This window comes from Arachis duranensis, chromosome 10 (assembly GCF_000817695.3).
Source record: "Arachis duranensis cultivar V14167 chromosome 10, aradu.V14167.gnm2.J7QH, whole genome shotgun sequence".
Taxonomy (NCBI): Eukaryota; Viridiplantae; Streptophyta; class Magnoliopsida; order Fabales; family Fabaceae; genus Arachis; species Arachis duranensis.
In genome coordinates this window covers 100,252,526-100,275,399 of record NC_029781.3, presented here as the reverse complement: position 1 = coordinate 100,275,399, position 22,874 = coordinate 100,252,526, and the positions used below count along the sequence as shown (strand labels likewise).

Here is a 22,874-nt window from a genome sequence, read left to right as displayed (position 1 = left end):
CAAAACGTAAAGTTTGGAAATATTACTACTAGTTATTTATCGAAGTATAGTGACCCATCAAGATGTTCATCCCTCCGTATTAAGTTCCATGAATTTTTAAATGTGTCACCATATGAACAATATGTGTAGCTGCCTAACCATCCCTTTGCCTCCTCCGGTTTTAATGCACCATCATTCATCGAGTTCTTACCGGATGCATGTTATACTTTGTAACCAAGCATGAGATTGAATACGGCACACTGATAATTTATATGAATTTTTTAGCTTTTCTTCTCATTAGTCTTCGTCATTATTTATAAACTGCTATTTATTAGCTTATTATAGTTGTGAATTCTTCATACATGAATTTGTTATGCATGCATTCCCATCCAGATTTGATTACATTCGTGTGGTTTAAAAAGGTGGAATCTCATACCACATGGGGCTGCGATGTACTTCTATGAATGGTTTCTTTCATGCAGTAATGAATAAAGGATGGAGATCTTTTGCAAATTATAATTTTCTTCACCATGGAATCATGTTGAGATTTACGGTGTCGCCCTTATATGAGACATTTATGTTTGCAGAGGTCCTGAAATATTGAATTTGGCTGTTTGTTATAAGTGTTAATTAGTTTATTAGCTAAACTTTTTTTGTATTTCACTCCTCTTTTGTTAAGTCACTTATTGAACCATGTCACTGAAGATCACTCATTTTCATCAGTCACTAGGAAAAATAGTTCAAGTTCTTATTAGTGTTTGTGCTAAGTGGTTCATCAAGTTATTTTGTCTGTTACTTTTATATTCATCTTCTATTACATTTTATTTCTTTGTCATCAACTACTTAATTTTGATCAATTCATGGAACCCATGGTATTTAACAGTATTTCACTTAAAATCCCCCATCTCAATAAGATAATAAAGAGAATGCGACAACAAATGTGGGAATAACTTTTAGGAGTAAAGATCCAATCCGGTCCTTATCCATTTATGAGATCCCTGTCCAAAAAAAAAAAACGAACACTTCGGTCCTCAACCTTTTTATTTTGGGACAATATGATCCATTTGTTAAAAAAATTGTTAAATAATAACAAAAATTAATTTTGTGGGGTTTTATTTGTATTTTATTTTAAAAATAGAAAAATGCTACTTGTACAATAAAATTCAGCCTTTGGTAAGCCTTTAATATTATTAGTTATTTTTTAATTAAAACATATTCCTATTTTTTAGATACACATTCGTAATTAAGATTAATTTAAATTTTAAAAACTAAAATTTCTCTAAACTTCCTACCCACTTCATAGTTAGTAATTGTTTCCTTCTTTTACGTTTCTTTTCTCTCTGTAACATGATTTTCTTCTATCTCGTTCTCTTATACAAGACCGCTTCTTTATGTTCCTTACTTATGTTAAAGGTTAGGTCATTGGTTCAAATGAATGAGTTTTAGATGTGTGTAAGAACCAATTTAAAAGATGGGATATTATTTTGGATGTATTGCAAGTCAATCTAGTTAGCGTTTAGAAAAAATTTCACCTACTATAACCAAGTGTAATTTATGCACGATGAATGAACAATTAACAAGTTGAACACACTGTACAAATAAGCAAAAACACTGTATATAGAATAACTAATTACATTGTATAAATTACTTACCTGATTAGTAGGCGTAGTAATAACTCCACCTTAAAAACTTGAAGATGATGCTTCAAATTTGTTCCTATTACACATCCCAAAATTTATAATATTACACATACAAAATTATATGTTTATACAACCTAAATCACAAGCTTGCACACTAGATAACTAATAGTCAACAAAAATCACCAATAAAAACAAATTAATCCTCAACACAAGTATGAGAATAGAACAACCAGATATCAGTAAAATTCACATAATATTCCCTTGCAGACAACTAAAACTCATGTAAACACATCCAAAACTCAGTGAAGAACGTAAACACTTCCAAAATACAGAAATTACACATGCAAAAACAATTTAACATTGCAATATATATGAGAATCTCTTCAAGCTATTTTAATCGATTTTTAATTACAAAAAAGAATATTATACAAGATAATAAGAAAAGCAACTGTGTCAGAGAATGCGCAAAGAAAAACTCTATGAACAGAGACCCGTCCAAACCTTAGGTATGTTTTCGGCGCAGGTGAATGGCGACGCTTATGCGGACGAACGGCGATGAGGAGGAGGAAGGCGCGACGAAGATGAGCGCCAAGGAGGAGGAAGGCGGCGTTGTAAATGAGCGCCGAGGAGCAGAAAGGCGGCGTCGACGATGAGCGTTGAGGAGGAAGGTGGCGCGGATGAACGGCGGCGGAGGATGACGAACCACGGACGGCGTGCGCCTCTGGGTTTATGTTGTGCGGTGAATGTGATTGTTCTGCTTCCTTCAAGGTTTTGTATAGTCTTATTAGATTATTTAAGGTTTATTTTAGATTTTTAAATTTGAAAAATTGAATTTTAATTAATTTGATTTTTGAATGTGTATTTAAATTGTAATATATTAATAATTAAATATATTAAATCTGAAACAGAAATTTAAAATTTAAATTTTAAATTTCAATTTTATTTAGTTTGTATTTTAGATGTGTATTTAATTTTAAAAATACACTAAATCTATTCATAACTTTTAGATGTGTTTGTTTTATTTTTTTAAATTATGGTAATAAAAAGCTGAATATTATAAAATTTTTAAAAGATACCTAATTGAATTGGTTAATTTTTTATGTCCACATAATCAATTGGTCATTAACTAATGTTTATGTTATCAGTGAATTGTTCTTCATATTTTTCCATTCAATCTAAAATCAAAACAATTGGGAAGGAGAACTCATATCATCAAACGAATTGCATGGGTGATCAACCTTTTTCGAGTTCTTATATAACGAAGTTTTCTCCAAATATCACAAGTAGTGGCAGATCGAATTCACATGAATGGTAAGTATCTTATTATTATTAAGTTAATTTATAGTGGAATTATAAGTTTAGATGCTTAATTATTATAATGTTTAATTCAAATTTTTTTATAAAGAACTCAAATTATAAGTTTAAGAATTTCTTTTTTAGTTTGAACGTTATACTGCAGTCTATTCACCTTAATTGCTAGTACCTAATTATTATTAAGCTAATTTATAATGGAATTATAAGTTTAGATGCTTAATTATTATAACGTTTAGTTCAACTTTTTTTTATGAAGACGACAAATTATAAGTTTAAGAATTTCTTTTTTAGTTTGAATGTTATACCCCAGTCTATAGTCCAACAAAACAGGTAGATTACCAATTCAGTTAACCATAATTGTGATTCAGAAATTCTAGAAGATTATGAGGATCACACAGGTATTATTTTTATTTAAGTTATGTGAAATAAATATTAATATGCGTTATTTATTTAATATTAATCCAATTTTGTATAAATGTCTTCCAGTTATAGATGGATTTGACGACATTGTATTAGAGAATGATATCATTGATCGTGATGATTCATATAACTATGAAGGTAGTATTATATCACTTATTATATCAAAAAAACTTTTATACATAAAATTTATCTATATAGTTTTGTTTAATTTATATAAAAAATAATTTGCAAACGTGGAGCACAATGTATGTGGTACATCATTTACTCCTTCAATTGAAGAAGGTAACTCATGTAATTTTTTTCATTTAATTTATGAAATTAAATTATTAATATTTTATTATTACACAATCTTAAAATTGATACATATGCAGATACTTGGGATGCTAGTGATTTGGTTTATAATTGTGTTTATTGTAAAGCAACAATATGGGAAGGTGTGAGACTCTCAAAAAGTGTAAGAAACAAAATTGCAAAGTTTGGATTATGTTGCATGGACGGAAAGGTTGAACACCCAAATCTTAAAGAAGTTCTTATTTGTCTTGAAGAGTTGCATTATAATGATAATGAAAAAGGAAAATACTTCCGGAGACACAAACTTAAGTTTAAGTCAATGTTCGCTTTCATATCGATGGCTGGAAAAATTAATCGTACCATCAATAATGGCTCAGCTCCACTTACATTTTCAATCAGTGGAAAAAATTACCATTCAATCGGTAGTTTACTTCGAGTTGAAAATGATAGGACCAAATTTTCCTAGCTTTATATTTATGATACAGAGAATGAAATCAAAAATCGAATATCTGCTGCGAGGTATATAATACATTGCATTTTTTTACGTTGACGAAATATTATTTCTCAATTCTTTTAAAAACAAGTTTTAATTTAATTTCTTTTAAAATTTATATCAATTCCGTTGATTTATCAAACGCTATTGAAAGACAAATTGTGCACGACTTGAAGGAAATGTTGGATAACCACAATGAACTGGTGAGGAGTTTTTGTTATGCTAGATAAAGGTTCAAGAATGAGAATCGTTCAGATATTAAGATGAACCTTATTTGAACAGGGTTAAGAATGGAAGACTCTACAATTTACCAACTGCTTAAGAGGTTGCTATTCTAATTGTTGGAGACATTAATGAATCTATTTTAGACAGCGAAATAATCATTGAGACCACTTTCAAGAAGTTACAAATGATTGACGTTCTTCACCCATTGTACTTGCCCCTTCAGTATCCCTTATTATTTTCGTATGGAGAAGACAGTCTTAGACTAGGAATTGAAACTTCTCTACGCCATGGAAGTAGTTCTTTATATAAGAGAAATAATATAAGCATGAAAGAGTTCTTCTTATATCGAATTCAGATGAGATTTGAATATTCTCCCATTTTGTTTTATTCTATAAGATTATTTCAGTAATTCTTGGTGGATGCTTACACTATGATAGAGTCTAAATGTCTTAGTTTTATATGGAACAACCAACCTAAATTGAGGGTTGATAAGTACAGCTCTCTACATGCATGAGTCATTGGTTAGAGGCGAAGCAAATGCTGTGGCTACTGATCAATGTATAATCTTTCCAAGTAGTTTCACTGGTGATCCAATATATACGTTTAATAATTGTAAAGATGCTTTTGTAATTTGCAAATATGCAAGATACCCAAGTTGTTTTGTCACAATAACATGCAATTCTGAATGGGATGAGATTAAATGTTTATTAAAGGACTCAGGTCTTAAAGCTGAAGATCGACCTGACATAGTGTCTAGGATCTTTCACATAAAGTTGAATGAGCTTATTATGGACTTTAAGCACGGGAGATTCTTTGGCAAGATATCTGCATGTGAGTAATACATTATTTAACTAAATTTCATCTAATATCTTTAACGCATTGTCCAATTTTTTGCAGATGTATGTATTGTAGAATTTCAGAAACGTGGCTTATCACATGCTCATATTCTATTGTTGGATCCAAATCACACACCTAAATCTCCATATGACATTGACAAGATGATCTGTGCTGAGATACCAGATAAGTTACGTAGACCTAAGCTCTATGCAGTAGTAGAGAAGTTCATGGTTTATGGACCATGTGGTCGTCATAATAAGAACAGTCCTTGCATGATCAATGATCGTTGCTCTAAATTTTACCCAAAACAATTTCAAAGAATGACTATCATTGATGAAGTTGGGTTCCCAAAGTATAAAAGGCTTGACAATGGGCGCACAATTTTAAAAAGGAGCGTAGTTCTTGACAATTCTTTCATTGTACCCTACAACACATCACTGCTGTTAAAGTATGGTTGTCACATTAATGTCGAGCATACATGTTAGACATCTGCAATAAAATATCTATTTAAGTATGTTCACAAGGGCAATGATAGGGTCACAGCTACTTTTTATCAATCAACAGGTGATGGTGATTGCCAACAGGTTGTTGATGAGATATGTAATTATGATTGTAGGTACATATCTGCCTGTGAGACTGCTTAGAGGGTATTTAGGTATGACATACAATAAAAAGAGCCTTTGGTAATTAGACTACCTTCCCATTTACCCAATAAACATCCAGTTGTCTTTAGGGATCATGAAAACATCATTGATGTCATAGAAATGGTGGATGGCAAGCTCACTAAATTGTTAGCATGGATGCTCGCTAATCAGTTGTTTCCTTTTGGCCGGTCTCTTACATACAGCCAATTCCCTAAGAAATTTGTATGGAAAGAGGACATATCAATATGGTCATGTGGATGCCAAGGAAGCAAGGGTTTTCAATTGGTAGGTTAACCCATGTGCCACATGGCAATGGAGAAGACTACTACCTCAAACTTCTCCTGAACATTCAGAAAGGGTGCCTGAGTTTCATCCATCTTCGAATAGTAGATGGTGTTGTGTATTCAATATTCAAGGAAGCGTGTTATGCTTTAGGTTTGTTGCAACGTGATAAAGAATTTATTGACGCTATGTTGGAAGCAAGCACGTGGGCTTCTGCAAGATACATTCGAGATCTATTTGTTGTTCTGTTACTATCAAACAATATCTCGAGTCCTATAAAGATTTGAGAACAGTGTTATCATATATTATCTGAAGACACCCTTTATTCTCACAAGAAGGCTATGCATTGCGAATGTTGTATCTTTAATTTTATTATATTATTATGTATATATATAACACCACAATAACAATAGTTGTAATGCAGAGTTACAACTTTCTGAAGAGCAAATTATTAATCTAACTCTTTTCAAGATTTAGGACAAATTACAAGTTAATGGTAGATCGTTTAAGGAGTATGATCAGTTGCTTCTCCCAACTATTGATGATCTAGAGGGCATAGATAATCCTCTAATAATGGATGAGATGAACTTTGATTTATCCCTGCTGAAGGAGGAGTTGGAGAATAATTTACACACCATGAATTTGGAGCAGCGTGAACCATTTGATAAGGTGATTAGTGCTGTAAATGATGATGTTGGAGGCTTTTTTTTGTATATGGATATGTTGGGATTGCATCCTTATTACTCCCCAATGACCGTACGATTCATTCAAGGTTTAAGATACCACTTGATCTAAATGAAGACTGTGTGTTATATCAAGCAACGTACTTCGTTAGCCAAGCTGGTATGTAAAGCGAAGTTAACATACCTGAAGACATCCTTATTCATGACAATGAAGATGGTTTCAATTCTTTAGTTAATTTTGTGTATCCAAATTTGTTTCTAAATTTAAACAATGAGTTGTACTTCACAGACAGAACAATACTTGTTCCTACACTTGAGATTGTCAACGATGTTAACAAGCACATAATGAAATCTTTAATTGGAGAGGAGAAGACCTACCTTAGCTCTGATTCATTGTGCGCAGGGGAAGGTAACATGGAATCTAAATTAGGTACAATTACTCCAAATGTTCTCAATGCTATAAATTGTTCAGACTTGCTGTCTCACCTGTTGACTCTTAAAGAAGGTATACCAGTAACGTTACTACGAAACATTGGTTAATCAAATGGGCTATGCAATGACACAAGATTATATGTACACAGATTAGGTTATCATGTTATTGAATGCATCGCATTAATAGGAAATAAAGCAGGTTGAGTGGTTTTGATACCACGGATGAACATGATACCCAATAATGCTACTATTCCTTTTAGGTTTTAAAGGAGACAATTTCCATTAGTTATTTTATTTTCTAAAACTATTAACAAGTCTCAGAGTCAAACTTTAACAACGGTGGGATTGTACTTGCCGAAACCTGTTTTTTTTCCACGATCAACTATATATTGCTTTGTGAAGGGTAAAATCAAAATCCGGTTTAAGGGTATTAATTGAGAATAATTCATTCAAGACAAAAGTTACAACCATCAATGTTATTTATAATAAGAACTTCAATGACCGTATATAATTCTAAAATTTTGTTGATAATATATAATAGTCACAAATTTTCCGTCGTCTACTATATTATTACAATATGTTTTGCTTATTATTTAACATAGACACTTTTATCATAAAATATCTGTCTTTTTTTAAGTTAAAAGTTAAATTCGAACATGAGAACGGAAAGATTATGTCATGAGTTATAACTCGTTGGTATAAAATGCCCATGGTTTAATTATGTACATATATAAAACTTTATTTTCCATGGGGGCTGGGGCACTTCCCTAGTACTAAATAATATATAGCTTTAATTTGTTTTTGGACCATTATTTTCTTTTGGAAAAAAAAAAAATAAAATCCTTAGTCCTTACGTGGCACCAATAAAAAAAGCGTGGCATTGACGGAAAAACAGCTTCATTATTAAAAAGCTGGTCACTTTGGGCATAGCCCCACCGCGATCCTCGTCGTCGGTAGTCCACTCTTCGCTTCTTCAATCCCTCAGATCCTCCTCTTCCTTCTCATTATTTCAATATTACGCTTTTGCCACAATTCGGGGTTTTGTTTTCTCTCTTCTATTCTATCCATCTCCTACACAAGAAACAAGGGCGAATGGTTATTATTTGAAAAGAAAAGAGGAAAAATTGAAAAGAGGCGAAGGCAATGAAGGCAGGGAGTGCTGCCAAGTTAATCGTTGATGCTCTTCTCCAGCGCTTCCTCCCTCTCGCACGACGTCGTATTGAAACCGCCCAAGCCCAGGTAAGTCTTTAAGATCCACACCATCTTCGAATTGACCTAAGCATCTCGTTTTTTTATTTATTTATTTTTTGCGGGTCTACCGTAGGATGGGCAGTACCTGCGACCATCTGATCCCGCCTACGAGCAAGTCCTGGATTCACTCGCCATGGTTGCGCGCCACACCCCGATGCCTCTATTGGAAGCTCTTTTGAGATGGAGAGAGGGGTTTGTTTTAGTGTCTCTGCACTATGGTTCTACTTTGTTTTCCTGAAATAACTCTAGTAAAAGAAAATTGCTTTTTTTTTTTTTTTATTTTGTTATTGTAGTGAATCTCCAAAGGGTACGAATGATGCATCTACATTCCAAAGAAAGGTTTGTTACTCTTATCTGTTTGTTACTTGCTCTTTAGTTCTCTTTTGGCTCCGTGTTCAGATGCATGAATGCATACTCTGGAAGAGGTTTTTAAATTGGGTTTGTTCGGAAACTAGGCTTTATGTGTTTATCGCAATATTCTACCTAGAAATGTAGGTAGGTTTATATATATATTTCATGAATTAAAATTGGTGAAATTCCTATTTTGGCTTATGAGTTCTTTGTTTCGTTTAGAAAACCTCTGCCGATTGATTCTAAGATTTAATTAATGCATTTTTTTTTTGTTTAAATTCAGCTTGCGGTTGAATGCATATTTTGCTCAGCGTGCATTCGCTTCGTGGAGTGTTGTCCGCAAGAAGGGCTTACTGGTTTGTTCATTTTTAACAATACCGTTGGCCTGTTGTGTTATTTTTGTTTCATGCTATGTGCATTTGTTGTTCGACGAGTATTGGCCTTATAGCCCTCACTTATTCTTCACTACAGAGAAGCTGTGGTCTGGTCTTGAAAGTTTTGCTTTTGACTGGCTGATAAATGCGGACAGGTAACACTGTAGTTGATAGATGATAGTAATAGGAACCTTTTCACATGCTACAACATAACTAAAGAAGGAAAGAACTTTAAATGATAGAATTTCAATTATAGCTTGCTAACAACATGCCATTGTTTGGAGAATTTGGTTGGAGTCTAATTCATTTATCTTCAATGATATTTTTCAGACAAGCAATTTTTCTTGGGGTAGGGATATATGCTTAGTCTACATATTGGGTTAAGGTTGTCGTGTTTTTGCTCTCGTATGGAGAGCTCTTCATCTTAATATCTTCTATTTCCAAACAAAAAAGAAAAGGTTAAACATTGTTAGACCCAGAGCAGTAACATTATATAGGCATAATATTCTATGTGATAGGACCCCAAATATTAGTATTGTTAGTAATTTACATTCCAAGTAATTTTGTCCAATATGAGAGTATTTTACTGTTATGCACCTATTAGGAAGAGTAGAAAGTGGACTGGTGTCAAAGGGGACTTAATTGTAATTAAGTGTATAGGTTAGGATGAGTTTTGTAATAGACAGGAGAGAGAATGTTCATTTGGAGGGAAGGTGGATTGTTATATAGGGAAGGGGAGGGACATTGAGCAGGATATCTCAGAATTATAATTGGAACATGGGAGAGCAGCTGGGTCTGTTTAATATCTGGCTACTTTTATTCTCTTGATGAGTAATACAAACAGGGATGTTTTGATTTCTTGTTCATCTGATACTAAGTTTCTGTCATTATGTAATACTCAAGCAACTATGTCCTCCCATTTGATTTTGAAGATACTCCACTACTCAAGATTGGAGTTGTTTTCAATTTAATATTTTGATTAACCCAAGGGACAGAAGATAAATTGAAAGTATTATTGTCCTCATTTGGACTTGACTATGTTATACCAGAAGCACAACATAAATATTTATGATTATTCTTTTATATTCTGATATGGAGATTTGGTTTGAACTTAATAATCTCTTATTGCAGGGTTGTTAGCCAGGTTGAATATCCATCGTTGGTTGATTTAAGGGGTCTTCTTCTGGACTTAGTTGCTCAATTCTTAGGTGCTTTATCCCGCATCAGGTATCTGATTTATTGCTGAACTACTGTTGAAACATGCTCAGCATGATAAGAAATGTCTGACCATCAAGAAAGATTGTTTTAAGAAATGTTTAAAAATTATTAAGTTAAAGAGTTACTCGTAGTGCTTATTTTGTAGATGAGGGTAGAAGCTTATCTTTGGTGGTTTGGAAACCTGAAGAGGCTATAAGGAGAGTGGAGCAGATGAAGACATAGTTCAATAGCTAGAGGCAGAGCTAAACCTGGAAAAACCATAAGTTGGTGGTGGAACTATTAATAGAGATTTAGATGTTAATGTTTTAGATAACGATAGATATTTGGTAGAGTATTTCGGTGTTGTCTAATCCGTGTGGCTGATTTGATGTTGTAGGACAAGGTTAAGTTATTGTTGGACATGTAGATGTGTGCCTGACAAGTGGTGTGCACATCTTAAGCTATTACCTGTGTTTGGTGTATGTTGAGCACAAAGACACACACTTAGGTTGCCATGTCTTTGCTTTGTAGGTTTTGATTCTTGATAAACATAAACTACTGGTTTTAGGAAGGAATTCAATCTTGAGTAAATTGTAGCATCTACACTTGGTGAACTTTGTATCCTATGTCACTGTTCTCATCTTTGTGGATTTCTGTGATTTCTTAGTTGATGAATCTATAGCATTTGTGGTTTAAGCAATGGTATTATATATTCTGATAAAAGCAATAAGGTTACTGGTACACTTAGATGTTCTGTTGAGACTTGAATCCCCATCTGATGGTGCATGTTTTAGTTCTCATCCTAGAGCTAGCTCATCTTGTTAGGAAAATGACTTTGGATGCTTATGAGTTTACTTTCCTACTTTCTTTTGAGGGTATACTTCTAACTAGGTCTTTCATACTCCCCCTCATTTTGTATTTGGATTTGTATTATTCTTTTACTACCTGCCATCATTTGTCTGCTTAGTTCCAGCAGGGCAGGGACTAAAGAAAAGGACCTTTGTGAGTTGTGTGTGTGTGTTTATTTTATTTTATTTTTAAAAAATGATTATTGACTAATTAGAAAGAACTTATGTCAGTTCTCCATTTCAGATGTAACTTTCATGTTTCAACCCTGAAAAATAAAGCTTTGTAATTTTTCATGGTTACTAATTTTTCTGCATGTGTCTCTTAGATTTAATGTTTGAGGGTTTTCTTTTCTGGAGCTATACATTAATCACCATTAGATGTGTCAGGTTAATAATGAGAAGTTAAACCATTAATGTGCACTTTGCCTTGTGTCTAGACTGTGAAATGTCATGTTAGAGTTAATGGTTTTTCCTGTCTTTCTGTTTCAGATTTAGTTCTGTTACTGAGCGTTTTTTCATGGAACTTAATACCCGTCGAATTGACACCAGCGCAGCAAGAAGTGAAACCCTCAGTATCATTAATGGCATGCGATACCTGAAGCTTGGGGTATGTTTCAGAATTAGTTTTTTTTTTCCTGCAAGGTATTGCATGATATGTTATTGTTATAATTATGATGTTCTTCTCAGGTGAAAACTGAGGGTGCATTGAATGCATCTGCTTCATTTGTGGCTAAAGCAAACCCTTTAAACCGTGCTCCCCACAAACGAAAAAGTGAGCTTTACCATGCTCTATGCAATATGCTTTCAAATATCCTTGCGCCTCTTGCAGATGGTGGAAAAAGCCAGTGGCCACCTTCTGGTGTGGAGCCAGCGCTTACGTTTTGGTATGAAGCTGTTGGACGTATAAGAGTTATGCTTGTGCATTGGATGGATAAACAGAGCAAGCACATTGCAGTAAGTGGTTCTTCTACAATTTTTGTTATTTTTCCCTCGCCTTAAAATGCTAACCATTTATATCTTATGTTGTCATGTAGGTTGGGTACCCATTGGTCACTCTTCTTCTCTGTCTTGGTGATCCTCTAATATTTAACAACAACTTAAGTCCTCACATGGAGCAACTCTACAAACTTCTCAGGGTAAGTTCAAATTGTGTAGGCTCTGTTTATAATTGAATCATAACTGTACTGAGTTTATCTTATGATATGTGGATGGAAGAATGCTTATGTTTTCGCACAGGTATTACTTATATTTTTGCAAAGGAGAAGTTCAATCATCCATACTAAAATATTTGCTTAAATTCATTTAGAATTATTGGATATATGTATTTCCTTTCTCTATTTTTTTGACTAATCACATACAGTTTTAACAACTATTATTATATGCCATAGGAAACATAAATACTGACATACAACTTACAAGCTGTTTTTACTTTTAACTAGAATCATTTGTAGTCCTTCACCTAGCAGTATCAGCTTTTGGGTTGAACCGGTAACTTTGAATTGGTGATGTTAGTGTGATTTGGTCCTCAATTTGTATAATTGGGTAACTCACTGGAGTTTGTAGTTACTTTATCATCTCTTTCCATTATGGTTTTTTAGTTATATGACAGTTCCATTCCCTGGTTGGATCATACAGGATAAAAATCATCGATTCATGGCTTTGGATTGTCTCCATCGAGTTTTAAGATTTTACTTAAGTGTCCATGCATTTAATCAGGCTCCAAATCGTATATGGGATTACCTTGACAGTGTAACTTCACAACTCTTAACGGTTCTAAGGAAGGGATTGCTTACACAAGATGTCCAACATGATAAACTTGTTGAATTTTGTGTAACTATTGCCGAACACAACCTTGATTTTGCCATGAACCATATGATACTGGAATTGTTAAAGCAAGATAGCTCTAGTGAAGCAAAGGTTATTGGTCTCCGTGCCTTGCTTGCTATTGTGATGTTGCCTTCAAGTCAGCATTTTGGCTTGGACATTTTTAAAGGTAGGAGCGGTGCTGCACCTAGAATAATTCTACATGGTTATATTTGGTTGAAATAAAATACACTTGTTTCCTGCAGTAAATGTTAACACTGTGGATGAATGAGCAGGTCATGATATTGGTCATTACATTCCAAAAGTGAAAGCTGCAATTGAGGCAATATTGAGGTCATGTCATAGAACCTATAGTCAAGCACTTTTGACATCATCAAGGACCACTATAGGTAATTGCTAACTTCTATGATATGCAACTGCAAAGAGAACTTATATTGTAAATAGTGAGAGCAATAGGATAGTCGAATTAAAGCTCAAGTTACATTGTCGAAAGCATGGTTCTTCAATTATTGAATTATTTAGTAATAGTATCACTTCGATCACAAAGTATGCTTGACTTCCTTTCATAATAATCTGATCATTTTAAAATTATGCTTAATTGGTCTTACAGAGATATGTTAAATTAATTTATTGAAACTAGAAGTGAAACCTTTTTTTTTTTTAGTTTCTTTCTTGTATAAAAATAATGAAGGTACGACCTACATTTCACAGAATTCAAGATTTGTGTTCCTTTGATCCCTTATAGTTAGTTTATTATTTATCAGTTTAGAAAATTCTTTATTTGCTTTTCTGGTGAATCTCTTGTGCATCATGACACACTGTTTTATAGATGCTGTAACCAAGGAAAAGTCACAAGGTTATTTGTTCCGGTCTGTGCTAAAGTGCATCCCATATCTAATTGAAGAAGTTGGGCGAAGTGATAAAATTACTGAAATAATACCACAACATGGCATAAGTATTGACCCCGGTGTACGTGAGGAAGCAGTGCAAGTACTAAACCGTATTGTGAAATACCTACCGCAACGTCGTTTTGCAGTAATGAAGGGGATGGCCAACTTCATATTACGACTTCCTGATGAATTCCCTCTTCTCATCCAAACTTCATTAGGGCGCCTGTTGGAACTAATGCGTTTTTGGAGGTCTTGTCTAATAGATGATAGGATGCAACTCGATGCAGAGGAAAAATCTTTGGGACATGAAACTGAGAGATTCGGAAAACCTTCTTTCCAACAATCAGGTGAAGCAATTGAATTTCGTGCTTCAGAAATTGACGCAGTTGGCCTCATATTCCTTAGTTCTGTTGATAGTCAAATTAGGCACACAGCATTGGAATTGTTGCGTTGTGTTCGTGCACTGAGAAATGATATTCGTGATCTGAGGATACAAGAGCAACCAAATCATATTATAAAATATGAAGCTGAACCAATATTTATAATTGATGTTCTGGAAGAACATGGGGTACGCATTTGCCTTTATTTTGTATTCTTAGGATACGAATTCGTCAATGTTATTTTTTTAACTTATGGGGCAGTCTTTCGGTTATTGAGTGTTTTTTTTTTTTTAAATGTTCAATCATGTTAGATTAAGCTTTTATTTTCCCCTTAAAAGTTTAAAATCTTCAGTAATTGCAGGATGAGATTGTTCAGAACTGTTATTGGGACTCGGGGAGGCCTTTTGATTTGAAACGAGAATCTGATGCCATACCTCCTGATATGACGCTTCAATCTATAATATTTGAGAGCCCTGACAAGAACAGGTGGGCTCGCTGTCTAAGTGAACTAGTCAAATATGCTGCCGAGCTTTGTCCGAGCTCTGTTCAGGATGCAAAGTAAGTATACATTTATTTTCTGTTATGCAAAGTATGTACCACCAGTGCTATTTTAAAGGAAAATAATGAGCTTTAATAGTGGAAGAGAACAAGTCTCTTAATGTTTAAATATATATATTTATATATCTTGAATCTTTTGTATATACATATGCTGTGTCCATGTCTTCCCTGTAAAAATGTGGGGCGTCTCCTTGTTAGTGTTGGTGGTGTTGTCAAGTGTCTATGTAAGTGTCGCTTCTTATACATACACCGATACATAGAAAGTAAACTAAGGTGCTTGGTTTGTGTTTCTGTTGGGTACTTGGGTATTTTGGGTGCTGAAAGTCTCACACTGAGTAGTATGGATGGTTGATGTTATATTTAAAGAGTGTAGCTTTTAAGGTGTGGTTCCCCACTTTCCTTAGATACTTAACGATGTTATCAGAGCTAGGTTTGTCGGCGATACGGAAAGGGGTACCTATAGGCTGGATTAATGTAAATACAGAATACTAATAGCCGAAAACCGAGGGGTTATGAAGATATCGGGTGTACCAAAAGTACCATATTGAGTAGCATCGAGTGTTTGATGTTGTATTTAAAGAGAGCGGTTATTCCCCTTAATAGATAGCTTTAGGGTGTGGTTCCCCACTTTCCTTAGGTACTGAATAGTTTCATTTTCAGTTTGTTCTGTTATCAAGATTTTCTTTTAAGGTGAATACAACAACAACAGCAACAACAACAAAGTCTTGTCCCACTAGGTGGAGTTAGCTACCTGGATCAAATGATGCTATTGAGCTCTATCATGTATCATGTCTACAGAGAGACTGTTTACATGTAGATCTCGTTTGACCATCTCATAGATGGTCTTCCTAGGATTTTCCCTGCCTTTCACCCCTTGTCCATCTTCCATCTCATCCACCTTCATTGGGTGCTTTGTCAGTCTTCTTTTCATATGTCCAAACCACCTGAGATGCGATTCTATCATATTTTCCACAATAGGTGCTACTCTAACTCTCTCTTTTATATCTTCGTTCCTTATTCTATACAATCGCATATGAGTTATGACCACTCATCCATCTCAACATCTTCATCTCTACCGCACTTAACTTTTCTTCGTGCTCCCTTTTGGCCGTCCAACACTCTGTACCATAAAACATAGCTGGTTTCATAGCAGTGCGATAGAATTTACCTTTAAGTTTTAAAGGCATTTTTTGTCACATATAAAACCAGACGCACGCCATTTTGACCAACCTGTTTAGATCCTATGATTTACATCCTGTTCAATGTCTCCATTATCCTGTATGATGCACCCAGGATACTTAAAACTTAAAACTTTTAAGGTGAATGCAATGAAAATAATAAAACCGTGTTTTCTGTTTTTATTTCCTGTTTTCACTTGTTTTCTTCACAAAACAGAGAACTGAGAAGGCTAAACTGTCTGTTTCTTTGTGTTTTTTTTTCCCTGTTAAATGTTTTGCTTCATGTTTCTTCCCATTTTGGTTTACTTTCACGAGCTATAATAAACATGATAGGGAAATTGGATTTTGACATAATATAATATTAAATTGTTCCTTCTATATATTTAATTGATCTTGGTACTGAGTTTTTGAGGCTAGCTAGGACAAATATTTATTTTTGCCATTAATTTTATAACCAGCATCTCTTTATCTTCTTTAAACTCTGCATTCATGCATGATTGTAATGGCGAATAAAAAGTGAGTTTTACTCACAAGTATAAAGTATTGCATGTTGCCTTTAATCTGTGTTTCTGAGTCCTGGCTAAAGCTTTGTAGTACCAACTAACTCTGGGCAGGCTAGAAGTTATGCAACGTCTTACCCATATCACACCTATTGAGCTGGGTGGAAAAGCTCATCAGTCACAAGATGTTGATAATAAACTGGATCAGTGGCTTATGTATGCAATGTTTGTCTGTTCATGCCCACCATCAACTCGAGAATCAGGAGGAATTGGAGCAACCAAAGATCTTTACCATCTTATTTTCCCTTCTCTAAAATCTGGATCTGATGCTCAATGTGTAAGTATATTCTGTCAAACTACCGAAAGCTCTCTTAAGTTCTTTTCAAAAGGAATGTTGATAAAGATGAAGAGTTCCATTCTGTGCATAATTACCGTGTGTTCAGGATTTTGTACTTATTTTTTGTCCAAATGAGTACTTGAAAAGCTGAGACTTTCTGTTAAGAAGGAAAATAGATAAAGCCAGCTTCCAGCTATAAAGGTGTCTGAAAATATAATTGATAAAAGTAATGTAATACAACCTTAAACCTATATTCAATTTATTTTATGTTCTTTATATTTAAAAATAAGAAGAATAACCCAATAATTCTAATATCTTAATAAATATGATGCCTTGAATTTATTTGCTCTAAATTTTCTACTGTCATTTGTTTGCTTACCACTTTTTATTGGTGATGATGTTTTTGATATAGCAAGCAGCCACCATGGCTCTTGGCCGCTCACACCTAGAGGCATGTGAAATCATGTTTGGTGAACTTGCAACTTTTATGGATGAGATTTCTTCTGAGACAGAAGGAAAACCAAAATGGAAGGTAAATTCCCCAAAAAATGTAGATTTAGTTCTATGAACTATTCTTTATAGTAGTATTAATGAATTATAAATGACAAGGATAATATGATAATACAAGAAATTTAATATCATTTTAAGAATTTTGAATTCTCATATCTTAACCATTCCTACAATTCAAACAATTTTATTGATAATACTCCATATTTAAACAAAGACGATATGGGAGTTTTCATTTTATTTTATTTTGGTTAAATAGTAATTTGGTTGCTCGATTTCTAATTTTCGAATCTTAAGTTCGCGATTACGAGTTTTATTTTATGAACGCAGAGTCAAAAGGTTCGCCGAGAAGAACTTCGTGTCCACATTGCCAATATATATCGCACAGTTGCAGAAAATATATGGCCTGGCATGCTAGCCCGCAAGCCTGTGTTCCGCCTCCATTATCTTAGGTTCATTGAAGAGACAACCAGACTAATCTCAACATCTCCCCCTGAAAATTTTCAGGAAATACAACCCTTCCGCTATGCTCTTGCCTGTGTTCTAAGATCCTTGGCCCCCGAATTTGTTGATTCAAAATCAGAAAAATTTGATGTTAGAACTAGAAAGCGTCTGTTTGATCTTCTCCTCTCATGGTCCGATGACACAGGAAGTGCATGGGGTCAGGAAGGTGTCAATGACTATCGACGTGAGGTCGATCGTTACAAGTCTTCTCAACATGCAAGGTCAAAAGATTCTGTGGATAAAATATCATTTGACAAAGAATTGAATGAACAAATTGAGGCAATCCAGTGGGCGTCCTTGAATGCAATAGCATCACTTTTATATGGGCCATGCTTTGATGACAATGCAAGGAAAATGAGTGGCCGTGTCATATCTTGGATTAATGCTTTCTTTATGGAGCCTACTGCAAGGGCTCCATTTGGATTTTCACCTGCTGATCCAAGAACTCCATCATATACCAAGTATCAAGTGGAAGGTGGTCGAGGAAATGCTGGTCGTGATAGGCTTAGAGGTGGCCAACATCGTGTTTCGTTAGCTAAATTAGCTCTGAAGAATCTTCTGCTCACAAATTTGGACCTATTTCCGTCGTGCATTGATCAGGTAATATTTTCTCACATTATTGTGCATTGAATCTGAATGAGCATTGTTCATGTATTGTGCAGAAAGCAAGCAAGGGTTTAAAGTGTGTCCAACTCTTTCAAATCGTATTTCTTTTCAAAAGACTATCCAGATCACTTCATCCTAAGCAACATAAATTTTGGTCACCTCACCATATATCATTTAAACATACGACATTGCAGTATCTTCTGGTTGTCTCTGTTCTTGACAGTGGGTTCTGTCTTTATATGTGCCTCCCTGTTTATGATTCTTTCATTTGATCTCCCTGCATGTTGGATTATATGTAGCCACTGAGAGATATTCAGAAAGCTCTGTACTTAGATTCAAATAGCATGACCTTGTAGGGATTATTTTATTCTCTATGCAATTCTGTTATATTTTTGCATGATCTAATTGTCATTTTGATTTCCTGTATTTCCAAGCTTGTTCAGTCAAGTAATTTTATGCAGATCTATCTTGTTTCCCATTGACATTTAAGCTTATAGATATTCATTATCTCTTGCAGTGCTACTACTCTAACTCTTCAGTAGCTGACGGGTACTTTAGTGTACTAGCTGAGGTGTACATGCGTCAAGAGATACCAAACTGTGAAATACAGAGACTCCTAAGTTTGATCCTTTACAAGGTGGTGGACCCATCTAGACAAATCCGTGATGATGCCCTTCAGATGCTCGAGACACTTTCTATTCGTGAATGGGCCGAGGATGGCATCGAGGGATCGGGAAGTTATCGAGCTGCTGTAGTGGGTAATCTTCCAGATTCCTACCAACAATTCCAGTACAAGCTTTCCTGTAAGCTTGCCAAAGATCATCCTGAACTGAGTCAACTTCTGTGTGAAGAGATTATGCAGAGGCAACTGGATGCTGTTGATATAATTGCTCAGCATCAGGTTTTAACATGCATGGCTCCATGGATTGAGAACCTTAACTTCTGGAAACTCAAGGAAGGCTGGAGTGAAAGGTTATTGAAAAGTTTATACTACGTAACATGGCGGCATGGAGACCAATTCCCTGATGAAATTGAAAAACTTTGGAGTACAATTGCTAGCAAAAATAAGAATATTAGTCCTGTTTTAGACTTCTTGATCACAAAAGGTATTGAAGACTGTGATTCAAATGCATCAACTGAAATAAGTGGTGCATTTGCGACATATTTCAGTGTTGCGAAACGGGTTAGTCTGTATTTAGCACGAATATGCCCTCAACGCACTATAGATCACCTGGTTTTCCAGTTGTCTCAGCGATTACTGGAGGATAGCATTGAGCCAGTTGGGCAAACATCAACTAAGGGTGATGCCGGTGCAAATTTTGTGTTAGAATTCTCGCAAGGTCCTGCTGTAGCCCAAATTACATCAGTTATGGATAACCAACCACACATGTCCCCATTGCTTGTAAGAGGTTCTCTTGATGGACCACTTAGAAATGTTAGTGGGAGCTTGAGCTGGAGAACAGCAGGTATGACAGGCCGAAGTGTCTCAGGCCCATTAAGTCCAATGCCTCCAGAATTGAATGTTGTTCCAGTAAATGCAGCGCGATCTGGGCAGCTCCTTCCATCGTTGGTAAACATGTCAGGACCCTTAATTGGTGTTAGAGGTTCAACAGGGAGTTTGCGGAGCCGTCATCTTTCACGTGATAGTGGAGATTATCTTGTTGACACACCAAACTCTGGTGAAGATGGTCTGCATCCTGTGAGTGGGCATGGTATCAATGCAAAAGAACTTCAATCAGCATTGCAGGGTCATCAGCAGCATTCACTTACACATGCAGATATAGCATTGATTCTTCTTGCTGAAATTGCATATGAAAATGACGAAGACTTCCGCCAATACTTGCCTTTACTCTTCCATGTCATTTTTGTTTCAATGGATAGCTCAGAAGACATTGTACTGGAGCATTGCCAGCATTTGCTTGTTAATCTGCTATATTCTATTGCAGGCCGCCATTTAGAGCAGTATGAGGTTGAAAATAATGATAGAGAGAACAAGCAGCAGGTTGTTAGCCTGATTAAATATGTACAATCAAAGCGAGGAAGCATGATGTGGGAGAATGAGGATCCTACTGTTGTCAGAACAGAGCTGCCAAGTGCAGCCCTTCTTTCTGCCCTAGTTCAGAGCATGGTGGATGCTATCTTCTTCCAAGGAGACCTTCGTGAGACTTGGGGAGAAGAAGCACTTAGATGGGCTATGGAGTGCACTTCACGACACCTTGCTTGTCGTTCACATCAGATCTACCGAGCACTTAGACCCAGCGTAACAAGTGATGCTTGTGTGTCCCTTCTCCGGTGCCTACATAGATGTCTGGGGAATCCAATACCTCCTGTGCTGGGATTTATTATGGAAATTTTGATGACATTGCAAGTTATGGTGGAGAATATGGAGCCAGAGAAGGTCATACTTTATCCTCAGCTATTTTGGGGGTGTGTAGCTATGATGCACACGGATTTTGTCCATGTCTACCGACAGGTTTTAGAGCTCTTTTCTCATGTTATTGATCGTCTATCATTCCGTGATCACACTACAGAAAATGTTCTTCTCTCAAGCATGCCTAGAGATGTTAATACTAGTGATTTAGCAGAATTTCAACGTATAGAATCCAAAAATTATGAACCTCTACAAGAGGGTAATTTGCCAGCATTTGAAGGAGTACAACCTCTTGTTCTGAAGGGACTTACGTCAAATGTCAGCCACAGTGTTTCTATTGATGTCCTGTCCCGTATAACGGTGCATTCATGTGATTCTATATTTGGTGATGCTGAGACAAGACTCCTTATGCATATTATAGGATTGCTCCCATGGCTTTGCCTTCAACTCAGCAAAGACCCAGTGATAGGTTCTGCTTCCCCACTTCAACACCAATATCAAAAAGCTTGCTCCGTTGCAGCGAATATTGCAATTTGGTGCCGAGCAAAGTCCTTGGATGAACTAGCTACCGTATTTATGATTTACTCTCGAGGTGAGATCAAGAGCATAGATAATTTTCTAGCCTGTGTTTCGCCCCTCCTATGCAATGAATGGTTTCCAAGACATTCAACTTTGGCCTTTGGACACTTGTTAAGGCTACTAGAGAGGGGACCTGTTGAGTATCAACGCGTTATTCTACTTATGCTCAAAGCTCTCCTTCAGCATACTCCAATGGATGCAGCCCAAAGTCCGCAAATCTACGCAATTGTTTCCCAATTGGTGGAAAGCACTCTCTGTTGGGAAGCACTAAGTGTGCTTGAAGCCCTTCTACAAAGTTGCAGTTCATTGAATGGTGCTCACCCGCATGAACTTGGCTCGCTCGAGAATGGAATTGGTGGTACTGAAGAAAAGTTGCTTGTTCCACAGACCTCATTCAAGGCACGCAGCGGCCCTCTGCAGTATAGTATAGGATCAGCATTCGGCACCGTGTCTACAGTGACACAGGGTGGACCAAACGAGTCTGGGACTTCAGCAAGAGAGGCAAGAGAGTTAGCTCTGCAGAATACTCGCCTGATTCTAGGGAGGGTATTGGATAGAAGTGCATTAGGTAGGAGAAAGGACCAGAAAAAGTTGGTCCCTTTTGTGGCCAATATTGGTAACCCGTGATCTGCATAGTAAGAGTTGTTGTATATATTCTGTCCAAAGATGTAGTGATTAATCCAGAATAGGGGGTTTGTAAATAGGCATCTAAATATTGGTTTCACAGTTTGTATCTTTATGTGTAGTTTAGCAGCACGCTTTTGATGTCAATATCATGCATAATGTATCCGTCGTAAGTAACATTCTATTATAGTATACTACTATACTGTTATTCTATTGTCCTCTCAATCTTTATTTTTTCTCCAAGAAAATTTTCGTTTTATACCCGGATAAAAGAGGAAGGTTGTATTAAGCCTTCGATACCTAATATAAAAACTTAGTCAAATTTTTATGACTTATGTACGAGGGAAGAAGATCGAAATTTTCACTACCATCGAAGATTCGAGACTCTGAGATAAAAGAGACTCGAAAGCGGATGAAAAACGGCAGAGAGTAGGACCCGATAATATTTCGATTGAAGTTTGGAAGGGTCTTGGAGAGAAAGACATCAGTTGGTTAACCAAGCTTTTTAATAAGATTTTAATGTCAAAAAAGATGTCAGATGAGTGGATAAAGAGCACATTCATACCTATCTACAAGAATAAGAGAGATATACAAAGTTGCAAAAACTATAGAGGAATTAAGTTCATGAACCATACCATGAAGTTATGGAAAAGGGTGATAGAATAGAGGTTGAGACAAAAGACACAAGTAACAGAGAACTAATTTAGTTTTATGCCAGACGGATCCACCACTGAAGCGATATACCTGTTAAGAAG

General features: G+C 35.6%; 1 protein-coding gene across 1 annotated transcript; it reads left to right on the top strand.

Moving 5' to 3' along the window:
* Nucleotides 1-8,134: 8,134 nt before the first annotated feature.
* On the top strand, nucleotides 8,135-22,344 carry LOC107471337 (uncharacterized). The gene is made up of 17 exons (XM_016090779.3): nucleotides 8,135-8,479; nucleotides 8,565-8,683; nucleotides 8,785-8,830; nucleotides 9,126-9,198; nucleotides 9,314-9,371; nucleotides 10,348-10,443; nucleotides 11,751-11,868; nucleotides 11,949-12,215; nucleotides 12,296-12,397; nucleotides 12,897-13,254; nucleotides 13,361-13,474; nucleotides 13,915-14,543; nucleotides 14,717-14,913; nucleotides 16,706-16,928; nucleotides 17,341-17,460; nucleotides 17,766-18,539; nucleotides 19,063-22,344. Exons 1-17 carry the CDS (start codon nucleotides 8,384-8,386, stop codon nucleotides 22,120-22,122), a joined length of 6,450 nt encoding a protein of 2,149 aa, XP_015946265.1. The 5' UTR covers nucleotides 8,135-8,383; the 3' UTR covers nucleotides 22,123-22,344.
* The last annotated feature ends 530 nt before the right edge of the window (nucleotides 22,345-22,874 follow it).